A 21893-nucleotide genomic window follows, 5' to 3' on the forward strand; every position below is an offset into this window, starting at 1 on the left:
GGGTAAAGGACTGATGGGATGTAACACTTGCCTTGAATAACATGCATTCTTCTTTTGTCTCCTCTCTTGTGGTTCCTTTCATGTTGAATCTTCTGTAACTCAGTCCTGCACTGTTCTCTGTTTTAGCATCTCTCTTTTGCTTTTACCCAATGCCTTCCAATTTTCTGTGTATTTCACTGTTGCGCAATTTAAAAAAAAAATCCTCGCCCAAAGCCTTTTATCAGAGACAAGTGAATTCTTTGAAACAGCTTTTTTCACATCTGGATTGAAAAATGGTGAAAAGTATATGTATGTTGCTGGTAGAATTTCACCCTCCTGGAAATGTTTTATTTCAGCTGTAAATTATTATCCAGTAGTGCTGAAACCAAAAATACAGTATAATGAAGTCGGCTGATGCTTTGTTTTTCCACATGGCACGCTAATCTGGAAGTTGTTGTGGTGTCTTTGGGATTTGGATGTAGAAGATAAGAATTAGGAACTGTTAGAGAAATCTGTCTTAATTCTGAATTTTACTGTTATGGAAAACATACTGGTATTGTAGCTGTTTTCTTAATGCATTAGTCTTCTTCTTTGCTAATTATTTTGACATTTTAATTGTTTTCATTCCATCATGAGTATGATGAGAGGTATGAGCTCACCATGCTTGTTGATGAGACCTTGGTATAAAAGAGAAGTCCTTTAGCCTTAGTAGACATGCCCAGCATTTCTAGGAGCTGCATTTCCATTCATCTATCTGAAGTCCCTGGTGTCAAGCAATTCCTTCTCCTGTGTTACAACTGAATGGGTTGGTGAAGCTCTGCAGCTCTGATGAAATTTCAGTATAATCTGCCTGTAATAGGGCTGGTGGAATTGTCACTGAGCCCAGGGCAGCAGCAGAATGAGAGCTGACACTGAGCTAAATGACTGCCTGGTTTTCGCAGTGTGAGAGTGTGTGCATAGTTTTTCCCTGTTGGCTGGTTGGAGATGTACAGATAGGTTATACACTGTGTCATAATAAATAAAGGCTGTCAAATGTCTGCTCTGACCTGCTAAACTAAGTAAAAATTCTGGAGTCTGGATAAGCTTGTAATGAAAAGCTGCTTTTGGGTAAAAGTGAGGCAAACCAATATATATTGACTTATGGAGACTCAAAAAAGACTCAATTTAAATTTGATAGGCTTTACTTAAGAATCATTTTAAGGTAGCTGAAGAAATATTTGTGTTGTAAAGATTTGAAATTCCCTCAGAGATGGATGTGGAGTCTGCTGTAGCTATTAGTGGTCATTTGAACTTCATGGAAGCTGCTGAGCATTTTGGGTTTGCTCTGTGGAATTCTTTTGAATGATCAGAACTCAGCCATGCTTATTAACAGATAAAAGTTCTCAAGAAAACCAGAGAAGCAGTTCATGGCTTGTGCTATTTAAAAGTAATAATAGTTAACAGTTTTAAAAATGGTACACATCATCTTTTCAGAAAATGAACATTTGCTTTTGTAGCAGAAAAATAAAAACTTAATTGTTTGAAAATGCTTTCTTTTTTAATAGATTATGGAAGAAACAAACACACAGATTGCTTGGCCATCAAAGTTGAAGATCGGAGCAAAATCGAAAAAAGGTATTTTATTGTGTTCTTTTTATGGGGTGGGATTTGTTGTTAGCATAGTGAAAACCACAGAAGAAAGAATTGGATTTTTAGAGTCACACATCAATACTGGTCACCTGAAGTATTTCCATTTTAGTCTGCTGTTTCTTACAGAAATTTCTTGTTGAAGTTATCTTGGCTTTATATAGGTATTTGATACACCAAGCCATTTTAAGGAGCTTGCAATTCTGTGAGTATTTATTTAATCAAAACTGCTGTATTAAGCATGTGTGCCTTCTGCTGTATGATTCTGTATCTAATCAGAACAGTTTCTTTATTTTACAGCAGCCAAAACCAGTGTTCCTGGTAACATTTTAGATGAGTGGGTGTTTTGTGGGGTTTTGTGTTTGTTTCTCTAGAGTACAAAGATGAGTGTTGGCCAAGCCCAGCAGAACAGTAAATATTCATTGTGTCCCTGACAGGGACAGCCTGCACACTTTTTTGGGTTCTCTAAGAAACCTAAGTGGAGCTATTTCTTAGGAATGACCAGTATTGTGGTTTAAATTATGTTTCTTTTGGAAGTCCGGCCTATTAGTGTGAACTAAGTATACAGTCTGGACATCTCTCTTTGAAATAAACCTTCTTGTTCTGTTCTTAAGGAGTCATAGCTGTGACTGATTTAAAGCAACACCTAATTTCTCTTCTGCATAAAAAATTAAATTGGGAACACTGCATGCATTTCTGACCAGGCTGATACATATTTAAAAACCAAGAAAATGAACTTCAGATAATTTCTCTTCATGTTATATATAGAATGTATAGGTGGAGGTATGGGCTAACCTTAGTAAATTAATAACATCTCTTGGGAAGAAAAATGACCTTTTTAGAAAGCTGCAGGATTAATAAAATTTTTATGGTGTAAAGTGAGATTGTTTCTGAGGTACTTTGCCACATGGTGTTAAAGCCCAAATTTATTTCATTTTTTCTTTTCCCCACTTGCATGGAAAAAGAATCATGCTAAAATGGGGAAGGAATAAAGACTGGGGAAAATGCAGGTGTTCTGTATATAGGCATTAATGTGTGGAACTAATATTTCTAGTAATGCAGGAGTGACAAGGTCTCTGTGCAAACCTGAGGAGTTCTGTGTGCCCTCTCCTTGGGGTGCTGGGAATTGATGCACACCTGATACTCCTCAGCAAGCTGAGGCACAGAGGTTGTTTTTCTTCTGAGGATAGAAAAGATGAAATAAAGTGGTGCCTGTAACTTCCCCCCCCCCCCTAATTTAAGTGGGCTTAGTTCTGAAGATGAAAAGCATGAATGAAAGGTAAAAAAAGAGGGGTAAGAGGTGGTTGGTTGTGTTTCTGCATTGGTACTTGTAGGTGCAGCTTTAAATTAAATTAATTTAACCTATTTATTAGTGACTTCAAGTAAAAGATAATGTGGTGAAGCTCTATCAGTACATGGAATGAATTGAAGTACCATGGGAAATAAAACAGCTAAAAGAGTTATGGGCTGATAAAAGTAAAAATTGAGGAAAGGGAACACATATTCCAGCTGGGCATACTGAGTGAATCTGCAGTGGGAATGATTATCCTGCAAAGTCCTTGTGCCAAAAGAAACTTTAGATAGTGAGATAGTAATGGGCTGTAAACAAGACATTTTAGCAATATGCTGAACTATTAAAAAAAGTGTTTCAAATGCCTGTGAATTTCAGGGTGGCTCTAAAGTTAAGACTTGTACTCTCTGGCCAGCTCTGGTGTGCTGGGTTGTGTGTATATACACCTAAGATAGTAAATTACAGCCTGTGTTAGGGGCTCTTTACAAAGAGCCCCTTAACCCTGAGGTTCCTATTTCCTGTGAAATAAGGTTCAGTTTATATGATCTGCTTACACTTAATACCAATTGTTTGCAATTCTGTGAGTTTCCATTTGCAGCTACAGCAGCTGTTTATATAGGGGTAAATATTCCAAGTGTTTAACATTATCTTAGCTTCACTTAATGACATTTTCTGATTGAGAGGAGAGTCTGCAACAAATAACTGGCTGGCTCTGCAGGGCCTTGACCTCAGAACATGGTCTGCCTGCCTCCTTGGCTGGGGCTGAGCCTGAGTCACTCATGAGGGAGCAGCAGCTATGGATGCACAGTGCTTTACCCCAGCCCCACGCTGCACCCAGGCATCACCCAGACATCCCAGATTTTTTATATTTTTTGTATAGTTTTGCAATATAATCTGCTTGTGGTTTCAGCAGCTTCACATCCTGTGTGTTGTGGCCTTAGGTCATTCACAGCTTTCCTCCCAATACAGGTGAAAAACAGTTGTTAGGAAAACATTGCTTTTCTTCATGTGATATTGGTCAGTCTGTCATGAAGCACTCAGGGCTCAATGGTGCCATTCTTCTCACTGCTGGTGACAGTTTTAATTAGACACTACTGATACTAAACCAATAAGAACAAACCATGTTTTGTTTTGAATTGAAACACAAAGGTATTGAAATTTACAGTCAAGGTGTACATAGTAAGATTCAGCAAGGATGAGGATGAAGAATAAGTTCTCTAAAAGATCCAGAATCCTTTTGTGATCTTTTAGAAAAAAATGTGTTACAGTGAAGCTGAAGCACCAAGAGTAGATGACTTGTGAACCTTTGTATCATTTCTTTTCTCTTATATGGATTACAACTTTTAAATTGATGAGTCCAAAATTCTATGTTTTAAGTATCATAATGGTAATTCATTGACTTAGACTTGATAAATATTTTCTGATGGGGTTTTTGAGTTGAAAAAGATTAATGTCTGAATTAGGCATAAGCGGATTTAAAAAATTAGCTAATTCAAATTCATTATTTAATGTGTTTTCTAAAACACATCATCACAAAGCTAAATTAAAAAAAAAACTATTATCAACTCTCAACAGTTTCATAAGAGCAAAACAGGAATTTCCTGGTTTTAATGAATACCAGATGCTGTAGCCTTACTCTAGTGATGCACAGGGTTAAAGCATTTTGAAATAAATGTTTAGAAAACACACAAACATATAAATCTTCCACAGCATCTTAAAGCAACCCATTTGTTCAGGTTGCCAAAGAGATCCCATAACATGAAGGATTTAGGGAGGGAAGTGAACAATTTAAAGCTCTTCATGACTGATTCCATCAGTAATGAAAGAATTGGCACTGGCAGGGTTTGCTCTGCTTGGCACTGGTGCTGTAGAGCTCAGGGTGTATCAAAGCCTCATGTTCTGGAGGTTTGGGATCTTCTCTAGTCTGGTGAATTAAAGACCAAATTGAGAGACAGTGACTTTGGCTCTCAACATGCTTTTTCACTCTGTTGTAGTTACTGTTCCTTTGGAATGCTGTTAATTGTCTTTTAAAGATTTATTCAGTGGTATGCAAGCATGAGTAGATTGCCAAATGTACTCATTAAATCAGATGCTGTAGTTCCACAAACATTTTCCAAGCAGGCATAAGATGATGGGATTTTCCTTCTCCCTTTCTGAAATACTGTCTTGTTCTTGTTGTCCAGCCCTTTCTGCTGTGCTGTCATTGGTGCTCACATGGGGGACCAGAGTGACTGTTCCTCAGATCTAGCCATGGATGATTTTTACTTTTGCAGAGGGGGTGGTGTTCTTCAATTGCTAGGTGTCTAAACCCTCACTATACATGCTCATGTGTTTCCCCATCTGTTTGTATGGAACTGGAATGCTGAATGCCTTGAAAGCAGGTGAATGTCATGTCAACCAGCAGCAGTGCTTGTGGATGGGTACTGAAGCTGTTCTTTGGGAAATGCATGTATGGGAGTTCAGATTTCACCTACATTCCCTACTCTTTTTATTTCTAAATTTTCCTTTCCCCATCCCCCTGTGTCCCTTTGCATTGCAACAGCCATAAAGAGGTTGTGGGATGTGTGTGCTCAGAATGCAGCTTGGAATAGCTTTTGGGGAACAGCCACCATAAGAATCCCTTCAGCTCTTGGAAACTTAGTGGCTCTAAGCAGCAGGATGGTCAGAGAGTTGGAGCAAGGAATATTTTAGGATGTTAAAAAAGAAATGGGGAAATGCAATATCAATTGAACATGCAGAGCAGATAGAACTCTGGGGTCTCTTCCACCATTCACTTTTAAAGACTTTTCTTGCTTCTCTTTTCTTTAGTCTCCAGCTCTTTTTAATCTGTATCATATCTTGAAATTACCAATTTATTTTATTTCTCTCTTGAACTTCATTAACTTTATTTTACTTCTTCTCTTATTTGCTGTTTCTGGCATTGTGACTTTTTGTTTTGCTTTTTTTCTGTTTTTCCTCTCTTATCACCGATGCATTTTAAGTTGGTCAATAAAAATCTATTTGTACTTTTTCCATTTGATTTTACTTTTTACCAATTCTTTCATCTTTTTTTAATAACTTCAAAAAATTTAAACTGGCTTTTGTTATCAAGGCATTTCATACATGCTGTTTTTCATTAGCATATGTCCAGCACAAGTACAGAGCATGTTAAATTCATATCCAAGGAGAACAGCAAGAAACATAGGGGTACTGAAGGTACTGGAAGGAAGGCAGCAATAATTGTGCATTGGGCACTGCTGGCATTCATTGCCTGGCAATTTGGTTTAATTATTTTTCATTTAACTTTGCTTTTTGCAAATTATCTGTCAAGCCAAGTGCAGCTGTTTCCCTCTTTGCATCCTGAGCTGTGAAGGTAACGTGCACAGTGAAGTTAACTGTAATACCACACTTGAGGCAAATAACCAGAGAGACTTCAGCCAAATCAGTAAAAGCTGACTCTGGTTTATTGGAATGTTGTTTAGGTGCAAGGGAAGCATTCTGCCTGTTTCAGGAGGCGTTGTGATAAAAGGTAGAGCCTCCCCTTTTGTTAAAACAAATGTCACTGCTTAGTGAACTCAAGGCCAAACTTGTGAGTTACTGCCTTAGATATCTAGAGTAAGCTAAAATGTTTGTCCTTTCAGACCTTTAAATCAGCTTTCAGTTGTTTCCCAGTACTGTGATAGAAGCTGAAGTTAATATTTTCAGATGAAACAGGGAGGGAGAGAACCAAGAACTGTGGTGTCAGGCTGTGCAGCCTTCGGAAAGTGTGCAGATAAAATGCCAGGTGATCTCTTCTTTTGCCATAGGCTTTCTGATAAATCTGATTTTGGGCTTTTTAGATAGTTTCTTTCCAAAATTCCTAATTTTCTCAGTTCAGTTTCTCAATACAATATTGTTTGAAAAGAGTGTGAACTGCTTTTAAAGCTAAACCTCTAGCAGTACAATATCCCAGGAGTGGTTAATCTATGAGTAGTTCAGAGTTGTGCCTGCCAGTTCAGCATCCCATTGCGAGCACTTCATCATTTACACACGTGTTCCATGGAGGGATTACATCACTGCTTAAAGCACAAGTGCATCATAAGTTATGCAATATTGCTCTTTGTGCTGCAGCTGAGCTGAATCCCACATTTGTACAGAGCAGAGACTGCCATGCAGGAATTCCACACTGCAAAAAACCCACCTCAGATTAATGGATGTGAATAGGACTTTGTCAATGCTTCTGTCCAAACCCAATATTTTATTATTAAATATCACTGATAATGAAAGAGTTAGTAACCCTCCACAGCATCATTATGTAGAAGTCTTGTGAACTTTAAACATCACTGTAAGCTCTTGTAGCATGTCTGGGAGTCTCTAGAGTTTCCTTCTCCCCAGGAAACACCCAGCCAATCAGAAACCACAACCCCAAAACCTCCGCCAAACCAAAACACCCCTAAGCAAACCAGAGAGCTCAATGAGGCAGATGTTGAGAAACTTGAGTAGAGGGAAAAGAACTTGTGTGGTATCAAGGGGGTTTGGACCTTTTCTTCAGGAGATTCTCATTGCATTGATGGTATTTTGTAGTAAATGCAAAGTTTGGTGGAATTAATAGATTTCTCTGCTTTGTTATCACTAGGATTGCTGAAACACTGGAAGGATTTTGGTCTAGGCCACTAGATTTTCATTACATACCTCATCTTTTCTAAATACCAGGTGTCTTGGTGTTCTTCAGATGCTGGCATGTCTGCAAAGGGCAGTTATATAACCTGAAATTTCCCCAAGAAATTAGCCAAGTCCTAGTTTAGTCAAATAAACATAAAAACAACTAGAAAATTCCTAATAGTTTAGGCTATTTGCTTCTTTGTCTTATGCAACTCCTAAGCAGGTAATGCTGTGCTCTGTGTGGTTGTGTGCATATCTTCCCTGGAGGAGTGGTGCAGAATTGGGAAATTGGAACAGGGAAGTGGTGGAGTTGCCATCCATGGAAGTGTTAACAAAACAAACAATCGGCAGTTGTGGCACTCACTGCCATGGCTTAATTGACAAGGTGGTTTTCAGTCAAAGGTTGGATTTCATGATCTTTGAGGTCTTTTCCAACCTTAAAAATCCTGTGATTCCATATAAAATAATGACTCTTAGGTTCACCTTATTTTTAGATCTTTGGTTTTTTTCCTTTTGTTTAAGGCTTTACATACATGTTACTCCTTTTTAATATAGTTGCAGCCATAACAGAGGGTTTCAGTGGTTTCCATAAATTACTTCCTTCTCTTGGGCCAAAGAGGCATTAGTTTGTTTTTTTTTTTCCTTTTTCACATTGTATATCTATTATGCCTGATTATAATTTTGTTAAAAAGTTATTTGGACCTAGCTGTATTATGGAAAAACCACAGAAATTAAAGATTGGGGATTTCAGAGATGGTTTAAGTCGCATGAAAACATTTTCTTACAGAAGCTACTTTTCTTAGTTACAGTAGATTTATTCCTAATTCTTTCAATATATAAGTGAATCCTGCTACTTTCTTAAAGACTAGGCCCAAGTAAAATTTGAGGTAAAAGTACTCATGTTACTAGGATTAAAAGCCCTCCTATAATTTCATGCACTTCTAAAATTGCAATCTTTTCCTTTGTAGCCATATATAACCTCTGAAAGTGCATTAAAATGTTGTAAATAATAGGAAACAGAACTTCATGTGCTGGAATTGCTTGTGTGCCTGCCACTACTTACCTGTGTTGCTGATTTATCAATCTTAAAGGAAAACACTCTACTGTAAATTACTGTAGAAATTGATGTTTTGTGTTGCTTTAAATGCAGCAAGGCACTAAGTTTTACTTTGCACCTGAGTCTTAAATGGTGAATCAGCCCCACCTGGGAAGGTCACACAGCATCCCAGGACTACCAAATGCTGTTAATGAATTAAGGACTCTCAGAGGTTTTTCATAGGTTGGGTCAACTCCTGCTCTTGACCTACTTTCATATCTTTGTGTGCTGTTTCTAGTTACAATAAAACCTCAAAACCAAACCTGATCAAGTGAATGTGGGATATAATCAACTAATTTTCCTACCTTAAATTCTGTGCTATGAATAGCCACTTAATTGATTTAGAGCCTTATGCTCCAATTAAAAAAAAAAAAGGGCAGGGGAATTAATCAGGTCCTTGGAGACCTGCAGTGATAGGTGGAGTTTTTCTGACAAACTTGAGCTTCTCACCCACTAAGATACTTTTGAAAACTGTGCCACCTGAAAGGCTGTACCCTAACTCTTGCTAGAAACCAAACATGTATGGAGTGATGACTCTTCCTGTTCCTTTAGCTAGGGATGAAGGGATGTAGAGTGATGGAGAGAAGAGAGCATCTAAACCTCTCAAGTGCCTGGATGCTTAAGCACACAGAGGTAACTTTTGTATTGGTCTCTTATTAAGGTTTAATGTGTTTAGTCTCAGCACTGATTTCAGTGTGGACATCAATAGAAGTGTTGGCTCAGCTTGCCCCAAGTCATCCTACGGCTTACAGAGAGAGTAATGTGCTTTATCCCAGCTGGAGCTCTGCCAGCCACTCAAACCTGCTGCTGCTCTGGAGCCTTCCTTTGCTCATGTGGCTCCCCACCCTTAAAGCCAAGGAAACAGCCCCTGTCCATACCTGGTGCAGTGAGGTGAGGGAGGTGGTGGTTTGTTGGCTTCTATGGGCACCTGTTCCCTCAGGAGAGGAGCTTTTCACCTGGTTACACAGTGGGCAACAGAAAGGTGCTGCAGGATGGGCTTTGGAGTTCATGAATTCCAAATGGAAAGGGGATCCCAGTGCACCAGTTTGAGACACCTTCATGTAATAGCAGTAGGTACAATGGGTTTTGATCACCAGACCCCAGGACAGCTTTATTCCACATGTGAATAATGACTTGGTGCACTCACCTGTGCCTTTCCCAAGCACTTGCAAAGGCAAGACTTGTAACTACTTCTGCTAGAAACAAAATCAGGGAGACATAATTGTTTTCACAGCTGGCAAACAACACAATTGTGGTCTTCCCTCTCTCTCCTGCCTTGCTGCATGCTTCCAGGCTGTCCCCTGCCTCCATGGCTCCCTGCTAGGCAGCTCAGCCCTGCAGCCTGGCATGCCCTGGTGCCAGTCTCACTGACGCAGGGGGCATTCAGGGCCGCTGGCTTGTGGGGGCCAGTGCTCCTTTGTCAGCAAAATTTTTCCTGAAGCTGCTTAGTTTTGATTCCCAAGGTGTAAAGTTTTGGGTCTGACTTTATACCAGTTCAGTGAAGTTTTTCTCAAAAATCTTGGCATTTAAAAACCTTTTACTTGTTGGTGCCCATGACAACAGAACTGTTGGTTTGAGTATTCTGTGTCAGCTCTCTCTGTGTGCAGCAAAATTCCTTTGCAGCTCTTATTTGACCTCACTAAAAACAGGAAAAAAGATTCACCCTGTTATGCAATTGTCCAGCTAAGGACTGTGTATATAAGTAGATTTCTTTATAAAAAATTCTGCTCATATCTTCAAAGTAGATGAATTGCACGTATGATTCTGCCATGCAATTGAAAGTTGCTCATGTCAGGAGATAAAGGGTGCTCTGCAATGTTTCTTGAGAATGCTGGCAGTGTTTGGGGAGGGGGGAGTAACATGGTTTCTTATCTATGCAGTTGCTTCACAAAATAAAATTTCAGTCAGATCTGGTAAAGGGTCTTGGAAGTTACAAGTTTTTTCTGTTCCTTAGAGTGACATTAAGCTTATTTTTGTTCGACCTTTTTACAGCAAAACTAATGCTATTTGTATTACTCTAGTGCTTTTTCCTTCAGAGACAGGATTATTCATCCTCTTGAGTATTTTTCATGAGAGAAGATGAACTCTTGGTGTTAACTGTCTATAGTACATTTTTGTTCTTTTGTCACCATGTACTTTTTCTTGGGTTTGGTTTTGGAGAAGTGTTAAAAAAGGCTAAGTGTCATGTTTCTTTTTTTTAGAGTATGACATACTCCTGCTACCATGTGTTTCAATCCTAATGGCTGAGAAGGCATAAAGGGATGCTGAGAAGTTCTTGCTGCCAAAATAATGCATTACTGAATGAAAATATCTGACACTAATATGAGTAACTGAGGGTGCTAATTTCAACACACCAATGATGCATTAAGCACAATTAAGCATTATTCAGTAAGTGGCAATGATATGTCAGGTTAGCAAACAGGACTTGAATTCTTGTTTTGGTTTGGAACAAAAAATGCTTTGAGTGGAGGAGGCCAGAACCCTCCAGCTCTCAAAAGCTTAGAGAAACAAAATGCATGATGAAAATCTACTTAAGAGTCTTGTCACAGTTTGAAGGGAAAAAAGATCATATGCCCTTGAATATTACTGGAGAGAACACTACTTTTTTATACTCTGAAGCAATTATACCTAATGTGTGATATTCTGTAGCTGACAAAAAAAAATTATAGTCTTTTCAGGTTATGATACAGTGTTTCTGTAGCTTCCCCAAAGAGGCTTTCCAGGGGACAGGAGCACTTTCAGGTAGGGCTGGCTCCTGCATTCCCTGCTCCAACCCTGATGAAGCCCTATAAACCTTCTGTAATTACAGCGTGCATGAGTATCATCCTCCCCCTGCAAATTGGATGTATTACTAGTAAAATTGTGATATTTTTGTCTGCTTTGATTTCAAGCATTCTTTATACTGTGCATTCTAAATATAGACAGAGTCTGTGCCAAAGGCAAAGTGCAAACTTACAAAAACATCATTGATAGAAATTCTGGTCTCTTTAATGACTTCCTCTGGAAACTGTAATTTGAATCATAGAATTTTTCTGAAGTAGCAGTAGGAGGGAATATCTGAAGAATAGCTGTAATAGAGTTTTCAGAATTTTAGACTTTTCATCTGTACAAACTTAACCTTGCATAAAACTGTGCTGGTCATTTAATTCCATGATTACTTGGCAAGATTATTTTGTCTGTAAAGGAAGTCAAATCTAAATTGAACAAATTCCTGGGCATAGCTAGTGTTCTGGTGATTTTTTTGGTCCAGATTTTTAATGTTTAAAAAACTTTGTGTTTTTATGGTAAATGCTTTTTAAGGTAGTTTTGTCTTTGGAATTGGGGTCGTTTAGCTGGGGAGACCAAAACCATCTGGCAATGCTCACCAGCCATGGCCAGTCTCAGAGGGCTGCTGGCAACATCTTCCCCCTGTATTAACTCCTGTGAAAGGGAAAGGCAAATGAGTTCTTGTTAATGGGAACAAAGCTGTGGGAAAGGACAAAGTTGGGAATGAAGTGGAATGGAGAGAGACACGGAGAGGAAATGAGAGGCTGATGAGGAGACTGAAGCCAGTTGGAAAGAGGTAGGTGGGATGGCAGGAAATATGAGGTTGGAGTGGGAGTATTAAAGAAATGAGGGTTTTGAAAGAGTAGAATGATAGAGTTAGTGCCAAAGATGGTGTAAATGGGAGAACAGATGGGAGGTGCAAAGGAGGAAGGTGGTGAAAATGCATATTCCAAAAGGTGAAGGGGAGGATTCCAGCTTTCTGTTCATAGGTGCCTGGCATGGATTTCCAATACATATCCTTGTCTTGGAAATCAGATCAGACACAACTCTGAGGTTCTTACTTAATGAATATCCTAGGGAAAAGCTGCTAAATGCTGCTGTATTGATGTGTACTTTAATTACTGTCCTAAACCAGTGATTCAGTGTCTAACATGTCACCATTCCCATTTGATGTCTTTGTGCAGCTTCCATAAAGTTACGGTTTTGATGGCTGCAATTTAAATTTCTTAAACATTTACCAGATGTCTTATTTTGCATCAAAACATATGGATGACTTAAAATACCAGGAATGCAAAATATGAATTTGTAGTCCATGGGAGCTGAGGATATTGGCAATTTCTACTAAAAGAAATCACAGTTAGAATGTGTGCAAGTAAACCAAGATGGCAATAAAAATGATTAATTTTGAGTGCAGCTTTCATCCAGCTGATTGGATTTGTGTCCAGTGCAATGTCAAATAATGTAAACTTGGTTTTGCAGTGCTGGAGGAGAGTAGTAGCCAAGAAAGTAAGCTGTGAAAATACTGGGCTTCAGGAAAGTGCAAGCTTTTTTTTTGTGGAATTGGCTTAAAATCCTCTAATGCCAAACACCCCCACTGAGATTTCCAGCAGTAAATTTGTAGCTATATGTGCGCAAATTCCTGCTCATGCTCAGCTCTCCTTCCTCTGTCACGTGGAATGTTGCAAAGGGGGATTGACTTTGCTCATAGATGCACATTTGGTCACATCAAAAAAATCTGAATTGTCAGATTGAATGTGTGCTTTCTGTGAGGGGAATAAATATGGAAAGTGGCTATTTGGGTGCATAATTTTTTTTTATTTTCTTCTTGTGGATTTGCTTACTGAAGGATGCTACAAGAAGGAATCCCTGTAGGAATGCCATGACAGTGTAGATGGATGCATTTGGGAGGGGAGCAGATTTTGGATTCCATAAGTAAGATGGAGTTAGTTCCAGAGTGATGGGGTTGGAAAAAAATAAACCAAAAGAAACTACTACAGAGAAGTTCATTTATAGAATGAATTACTGGTGGAGTGCCAGACCAAGATAAGAAAGCTACTACCAAATGGGTTATGCTTTTAATCAGCTGACTCATTATATAGAAAATTGCTTCTTAGCAGTGTAAGCAGCATATCAGCCAAAAGAAGGAATTATCAAGAATTACGAGCCTCTTGGCCATTAACTCTCGTTTTTTCTTCCTAACATACATTAACGGACACAGATATTTTTTGCATATTTTCTGCTCCATCTTCTGTTATTTTTGCAACTAAAACTTTAACCTCACTCATTGCCAGCATCAGCAGCAACTGAAAATGAACATCTAGTAACTCAGACCTGAGTGCCTAAAGTGCAATTTCTAAACCTGTGTCTGCAAATGGTGCCCTTTGCTGTTGTGCTCTCATCTGAAGGCAGGGAAAAGATGTGAGCAAGAGCCGTAGGGAGAGGTGATGCTCTCTACTGCTGATAATGGTATGAATTTTCTTGCTGACTTCTTTCAGTTGCCAGTGCCTTAATCAACCTCATGGCACAAGCTGGTTTTTTCTTCATTTTTTCATGGGCAGGCTAAATGTTACGCAGAGAGTGAGGTATGTGAGGCCTTAGCTGCTAACTAAAATATTGACATAAACCTATGCCCAGCATTGCCATTCAGGAGTTAGACTGGCATGGTGGAGTATGGGCAGTTCTGGGTCATATTTTGTGGTTTCTCTCAAGCAATTCTCTGGTTTTTAAGTCTAGTGTTTGCTGATAATTTTTCAAGTAACTCTCATGCCTTGTATAATACACAAGTATTTACAGAACTCCTTTGATTTAATGCTGGTTGAAATTTACCCAAGTAAAATCAGTTGCAGGCAACTTTATGAATATAACATAAATATAGTATTGATGGAATTAGCAATTTTTAGGGTTTTTCTTTGCTGTACTTGTGAACTAGAATTTGATTTTGCTACAGTTACTGTAAAACCTGTATTCTCCCACAAGTATTTAGACAGATACACTGTGGGGACAATTTTCAGCTGACTTATGTGTTCATCCACATCTGGGACTACATTTTCCTGTTGCAAATTGGTGGGACGTGAAATGTTTGTAGGAGATGGCTGGAAAGGGACTGTAATTATTTTTTCTTTAGAGAAACAGTTACTGGAAAAGTAACACAGGGATTTTTAATTTTTTTTCTTCGAGCTGTGGATGTAGAACTTGAAGCAAGGCTGATTTTCTTTGATTTTTCTCAGTATTTCAAATGGAACAGCACTGCCATCATTTTTCTGAGTGGACATGCTCTCTATCTGGAGGCTCAAACTTCCTATGCCTCACTTTCTTCTAGTCTGGTTTTTTGATAGTTTGCCAGGAGTGACAGTGTTTACATATTTTGCCATTTGAAATGAGTGCATGCATGTGAATTATCCAGTTTTTCTTTGGCCAGTGGCTGCTCTCCTCAGGGTGAGATGTAAAGGTGGAAAAATTCCACTGTTTTATGTGTTTATGATGTTTGGCTTGTGAATATTTTGAGGGGAAACCTCTTTTTGTTTAAGTACCTCTCCCAAGTATTCACTTTAATCAAATACTTGGGAGAAGTACTTTTCCTAATTAACCTATAAGGCACCTATTGCAGCTGAAGGATTTCTTACCTCAGTGCAACTTTGTAAATGGTCAATAATTTCTGTAATGTGTTGCTGTTAATCAGTCTGTAATTGACTTAGAGACTTAAAGTGAGTCTCTTGCTGACATTGTGTTGATTGTTTGGAGTGCCAGATTAATTGCAGCACATATTGTAGTTGTTGTATTGTGACCTCCATCTGCTTTTTATTAACTTTCTCTGTAAATGAGAAACTGTCAGTGCAGACTCCTTCTTACATTCTGAAGAAAAATTCCCCCAAACCCCACAACTGTGTACTTTAAAAATTAAAGAACCGTTGTGTTTAGATCACAAGTTTGTTTATTTCTTTTGTTTCTGGAGCAGCTGACTCAAGCACAGATGACTCCTCCCTGTTTTGCAATAAATAAATGGACAGAAAGACCATCCCAGGCCATTTGAAACTCTGCCACAGGAGTTGGTGTTGGTTCTCTCTGATCCGAGCATTTGGACACGCACAAACCCACAGCATCCCTTGTGCCAGCAGCTGGCAGCAAATCCCTCATTTGCTGGAGTCACTTCTCCCAGACTGCTGCCACTTCAGAAAGCAGCCCCAGCCATTAATTCTGCAGGGTAGGTGACAGGCAAGGAGGCTTTTAAAGAAAGTCACGTTGGCTTGAGCCTTTTATCTCATTTCTGTGTGCCTGCAGCCACCAGAGCTTAAACTCATGGATTTGTACTGGCTCAGAGGAAGATAAAATGCGTTTATGGTCACATTGGTGAATGTTTCACGTTGATGAATGTTTTAAGGAAATTCTAGGTAGCAAAGGAGCCAGCAGGTGAGCATTGTACTGTAACTACACTTACACAAGAGTGATTTGAACTTTACTCTTTCCTGTAAGAGCAGGAAGATTTTGGGCATTTCTGGTTTTGATCAGGGCTTGCTGTGTTTATTTGGGAAGAGCAGTGATTTGCTTACATTTGGCCAGACAAGGGAGGGGTAGAATACAAACACAGTTGTAATATGAAGGGAATTATCAAGGGACTTAACATCCAGTGAGTGTGCTTGGCAGTAACTATAGTAAAACTGAAATTTCAAGCCCTGGAATGTAGTTACATAAACTTATTGCTGTAATTAAATTACTTGAGAGTACAAATTTGTCATGATCTTTCAGTGAAAATTGGAATTAGTTGGATTTGGATTTTTAGGAGCTTCTAGCAAGCAGATACTTTGCAATGTGCTCTGCACTGCATTTGCAGGTAAACTGGAGACTCAGTGTTCTACTCTGATGGCCATCTTTCTATTTAAACTCAATTTTTGGGACACCAAATGCAATTTATCAGAGTGACTGCTGAATTTCACATTGCAGAGATGCTCAATAGGTGATAAATTTCCCAGAGGTGAGTTTTGCTATTAATGTAATAGTGGGAGAGACAGATGGACAGAAGTGATGCAGAGAAAATTCATCTGAGAACAGTTCAGGAATGACTTCTTGATTTGAAAGGCAACACTGGGCATCTTTCAGGTGTTTGGTGCTGTTATTTCTCAGTATATCACAAGGAAATTACCCTTGCAGAGGAGCAGTGTGGGCAGTGTTTGCTTGCTCTGAATCCTTCCATGAAAGGAAGTTTTTAAGTCGCTGTTCTTCAGGAGATGAAGGTTCTCTTCCCAGATCAGCTGCAAACTGCCTGTTCTGCTGGTGGTCCAGCCCCAGAATTCCGCCTTGCAGGGGCTGTGTCCAGCCCAGCTCACACAGGGGGTGCAGTCTGTCAGAGCAATCAGACACTGAAAGCTGCAGCCAGGGATTGGATGGGGGAGTGCTGCAAGGAAGGCTGAGCCTCAGGCAGGAACTTCAGCTCACGAGTCAGATGATGTTTTTTATTTAGAAAAAGGAGTCACAAGGACTTGTTTGAGAATGTGTGTGAGAGAAACTAAAATTATCTCATGATTTATGCATCAGAATTGCAACCCTGAGTCCATGTGCAATGAAGATACAGTGGTGTTATTTCTGACAGGAATGTTGTGGCTGTTTTCTAGGTCCTCTATTAAGCTGATCTTGCAATACTATAGCTTTTTTTCCTCTCTGTATTGCTTATTTTCTTTCCCAGGCATTGTGATTCTGTGTTTGTGCTTTGAGATGCAATGGCAACAGACATTTAAGTCATGAACTGTGAATTTGTTGTGTCCGTGCTGGAAAAAAAAAAGCCGTAACAGGCTTTGTGTCCAGCTGAGAGATTGTCTTGCTTTGGATGGCTGCTTGGGCTAAAGGCTGAAGAGCAGAAGGGCTTCATGATATGTGCCTTTTTGTAGCTGACTGTATTTGCAAAATGTCCCTGAAGGCTCTTTTTGGAAGTAAAAGAAGGAATTTAAGCTGATCGTGGTGGTAACTAAAGTTGTGTAACTGAAATGGAGTGTCTTGGTGATTACAATTAATTCATTCTCATTTCTTCTTTTCAGGTTTTCTTCTCCACCTTGGTCTTCCCCTTCTCCCTTGAAATCTGGTCACTTTTCTGTTTAAATTGACATGATCTGTTACCTCTTCCTTGTCTTCCCTCTTTGCTTATGCTTTAAGAGAAGTCTTTTCAACTTCATTTCCTCTGTCAGTGGTCCGAAATCCAGTCATCAATAGTTTAATTCTCCAAACGTAATGTTGTACAGGTAATCTATTTTTTAAAGCTTATCTGATGTTTCTGGCTAATTTTCATTTAATTCTGGTCATTCTGAACATGAATTTTCAGTGTTCTGTGGGGATTTTTCAAAGCTGCTAGGAGATCCAAATGTGGGGTTCAGCTATGATTCATGTACAGGCATCTCATTTCTTTTAATTTGTGAGGCTTACATCAAACAGATACTTCACTCCAAGAGCCATTTTAAGTAGCCTATTGCAGATATTGATGCTTTCTTTTGAGCTACACTGAAATCTTTGAGGAAGAAAATTCTTTTCTCTGCTCTACCAGATGCTGTGCTGCATTTCTTCAGGTTTCTGTGTGCATAAGGTTGGTGTGTCATTCAGTCTCTGCTTTGTGAATATCTATATGTCTGCCTGTGTATGTAAGTGTGTCACTATAAATGGTGGAGAAAAGCGAGGAGGGGATTGCTGGCTGCACATCATGCAGTTGTTACAGGGCAGGGTTGAAAAGCAGTGCTCTCTCTGGCGGTTAATGCTCCCCAGGTGAGAGCAACCAAACTGTGACAAGAGTGAAGGGCTGTGTGTAAACTGCCTTCCCTGGAGGGAAAAGTGTGCAGAACAGTGCAACAAGTGCTTTCTCAGCTTCCTTCTCATGTCCTGAGTTGAACAGAAATTCTTCTAAAGATGGTTTGGAGGTAGGTGCCAGTAATGGGAAAGTTAAGAGTGAAAAAATGCTGAGAAAACAGTCCTTCAAATGTGTGCTCACATATAGGCAGTGGCTCTAGCTCCTCCCAGGGACATTTCATAATCAGTTGTTTGTCCACAACAAACAGATCCCCTAGAATGCCCAGAGCCTCAGGATATGTCTCCTCTGAAGACACTTTTAATTGCTTGCAGCCCATCTTGAGGTTTATGATGCTCTGAGTAGGCTTTTGATCATGCCCAAGTTAGCTGGGTGAAATCTCCTGCAGACAAAATGATGCTGCAGTCTAACTTCAGCTTAAAAGCAAGAAAAAAGACAAGCCACAAGTGAAAAAAACTACTTGTTGTTTTTGAGTGATACCTCTGAGAATACACAGGAGTCTGCAGTAGGAAATGGCTCATTGCTTTCTGCCTTAGTACACGAGTAGATTTTTCCTTCTGTGGTTTAGGCACTGGGAGGAGAAGTGAGTGCCATGACTTGTATTGGAGAGAGAGTAAGAATTCTTTTAAACTGCTAAGCCAACAGCACCAAGTGCCCAAGTGCTGAATTTACTTTGTTATTCAGTCAAGCTCCTTTGCATGTGCCTTTACTCCTGAGCATTTGCTCCATGCTTTTAGCCTTCATGTTGCTTTTCCATGAGCCATTTCAAGTCTCTCTTTGCTATTACCAATCATCTACTTTGGTGAGGGAATGTCCACTCCTAAAACTGTACACCCAGTATTTCCTAATTTATGGGCGTTAAGTAAATGGTTTCAATTTAATTATCCTTTGTTCCATATTAATAGGAAGCCTTATTTGACCTTTTTGCTTAACTCACTTGTTTTATAGGTCTGTTTTTTCATCTTATTGTAGGGTGATCAGTGTACTTGCCCTTTCAGATGAGAACATACCAACTTCTATGTGTTAATTTGTTGTTTGTTTTTTTTTTTCTTTTTAACTTCTCACATAGCTTAGTGTGTTTTTGTTGGTACTTTTGGGACAGACACTGTCATAACTTGTCCCTTAAAAATGCTGGGTCTCTTTTGTCTTTTTGTTTGAATGGCTCAAGTTCTGTAATACTCTTGGGCTATTCAGATCTTAATCAGCCCCTCGTTAAGAATGACTGTCATCTGCCCTGGTGTTGCCCAGTTGCCTGGCTATTTTTAGAGCAGTGGTATTTTGGTATTTGTGTTACTTAACTTAAGGCTGTTCATCCTGTAAACAAGCTGGATGCATAGCTGTAGTCTGAAGAGCTGCCCCAGACATTAAATGTAACACTTGAATTTCAGGAGAGTCCTATACAGTTAAATGGCTTCATTATTAGCAATATTTCTTGCCTGGGAGAAGTTGGTGTAGATGCATTTGCACTGGCACAAATATACTTTTGCTTGGAGGAATTTTGTTTTGTTTGCTTGAGTGTCACACACAATAGTAGCAATAAAGCTGGAGGCTTGCTGGTGTAGCTGTGGACAAAGACTGGGGAGAGGAAACTCTGCCAAAGTGTGGAGTGAGGAATTTGAGGATAGGAGCAATAAAAGACCACTTGAAGGCAGGAGTCTGGCAACATGAAGACTGTTGAGAAAAATTTCCAGCAGTGTCTGTTGCCTAACTTCAGCTTTCTATTCTATGTGAATATTCCTCCATTCTTGAGGTGGAGGGGGAAAGCCTGTTAAAATGAATTTTATCTTTTCCATTCCTAAAGAAAAATATACTGCCCTTCAAAATTGATGGAAAAGATGGGTTACTATAGAATGGCATTTTTAATAGTTTGCATGACACTAATGTTGTTTCTTATGAGTTAAAACCTTTTCCAGGGTCTGATACTACACTTTAAATAAAGTGTTAAAGCCTTATGTGATTCTAGTGCACAGACCTTTGTTCTGTGTTTGCAAATAGCTTACAAAGCTTTGGTGTCTCTTGTCTTTATTTGTGGTAGGCACCTGCTCTTTGCTCTCTAGTTTTATATGGAGCATACTCCCAGTTATATAGAGGAGCTTAAAGAACAAGGTCAGGTTTTTTTCTCCAGTAAAAACAGGTGTTCCTTAGGGATGGCTTAGCATCACCTGGACAGAAGTTGATGGTTGTGGCCCCAGCCAGGGGAGTTGTTTGATTCAGTGGGTGCTGGGTGCCATGGCCAGGTGGCTCAGTGGCAGTAACCACTGGAGGGCTGCTTTGTGCTTATCTGCACTGTCACTTCCAGACATCATCACACTTGGCACAGTTTTGTGCCTGACAATCCTCTCCACACTTCTGAGAGTGTCATGGGGATTTCTGGGGGCTTTGACAGTGCATTGCTGCCATCACACCTGTAGGTAACTCAAATATTAAATATAGAGTTTTATCCAACCAAGATTTTTGTCTTAGTGCCTAAGACATGGTAGGATTTTTTTCCTAAATTAAATGTAACTGTTAATCCATGGAATCAGCTGCAAAGCAAACAAGCTGTTTGATTCCATAGCTATATGAAGAAATTAATTTTGTTTCTGTAATACACAGAAAGTCAGGTTATTATGATCTAATTGTCTCTCTAATTTCTTAATTGTTTGCTGAAATGATCTGTTTGTTGATTGCTATTTGGGTACCTGTGAGTTTTCCTGCAGATCGTCCCTAGTTTCAATGTGCTTTCAACTCATGCAAGGCCAATTCAAACACTTCAAAATATTTTAGTTACAAGTAATTCTTTTCATGCAAAATTTGATGAGGATGTTGTATTTAATTAGTTTTTCACTGAAGGAATGAGGGAACAACACTCACAGTAAGAATATCTTTGGCTTAAAATGACCTGCTTCATATCCATTTCCAACCACTGTGTCCTTGAGATGAAATCAGTTAAGGAGAGGGTACTTAAGACCAATTTTAAAAGATTTGGTAGCATATTTTAGAACAGTCTCTGGCATCAATGGATTCTTTTTTACTTTGTGGGTTTTTTTATTTTGTTTTTAAACTGAGCGATTGAGCTTTTTTTCATCTTAAAAGAACAAACAAGTGTAGAAATACAGGATGTTTGGCTGAAGCTGTCAGTATCAACAGAAAAGAGGTGTCCAGCTGAGATGAGAAATGGAAAAAATAGGTACTCTAAACTGTATTTTCACTCATGAGTGAGCAAATAATATTATGGAATGATAGTAATCTCCTTTAGTACTAATAAGATGCCAGGCTTGATTTCAGGTAATTTTCCTACATATAATCAAATGTGTATTTAAATACAATGTTTACAAATATGTGAAAATCATCTCCACAGTGGTGGTGATGGTCTGGGCTTGTGTTTTTCCTGGTTGCAAATGAAGAGCACTTGGAGCACACACAGTGTGCTAGAATCTGCTTCTGGGAATTTCTGACTGCAACATCCACTTCAAATATCATTCACAGCTTAAATGCATTACAACCACATGGCTTCCTGACAACTTTAAAAAGAAAAGAAAATTTGCCCGTAAGACTATTTAGTTGGGGTTTTGTTTGACTTTGCTCCATTGTGAAAGGCTGAAGCAGCAGATTTTTGAAGCCTCTGTAGGTTCCATGTGCGTACCATGTTTTTGTGACTACGGTTTTTCCATTTTAAAAAATAAAATATATCTGTTTCTCAGAACTCAAAATGCTGCATTTTTCTTGACTTTCATGAAACTTGGCAGCAAATC

General features: G+C 39.1%; 1 protein-coding gene across 2 annotated transcripts in view; it reads left to right on the top strand.

Annotated features, from left to right (window-relative positions):
* BICC1 (BicC family RNA binding protein 1) overlaps positions 1-21893 on the top strand; it is an 89781-nt gene that overhangs the window by 43341 nt on the left and 24547 nt on the right. Inside the window, exons 1-2 of one of the 2 annotated variants that reach the window (XM_054277316.1) lie at positions 1530-1593; positions 17405-17605. Coding sequence is in view for 1 of the 2 variants with exons in the window: in XM_054277315.1 (XP_054133290.1) it covers positions 1524-1593 (70 nt within the window). In the remaining variant the exon portion in view is untranslated. Of the gene's footprint in view, positions 1-1523; positions 1594-17404; positions 17606-21893 lie in introns of those variants that run through there. The other variant, XM_054277315.1, reaches the window with a different exon arrangement.

Source organism: Melozone crissalis, unplaced genomic scaffold, assembly GCF_028551555.1.
Source record: "Melozone crissalis strain CALT ecotype California unplaced genomic scaffold, PUWL_Pcris_2 ptg000019l_1, whole genome shotgun sequence".
Taxonomy (NCBI): domain Eukaryota; kingdom Metazoa; phylum Chordata; class Aves; order Passeriformes; family Passerellidae; genus Melozone; species Melozone crissalis.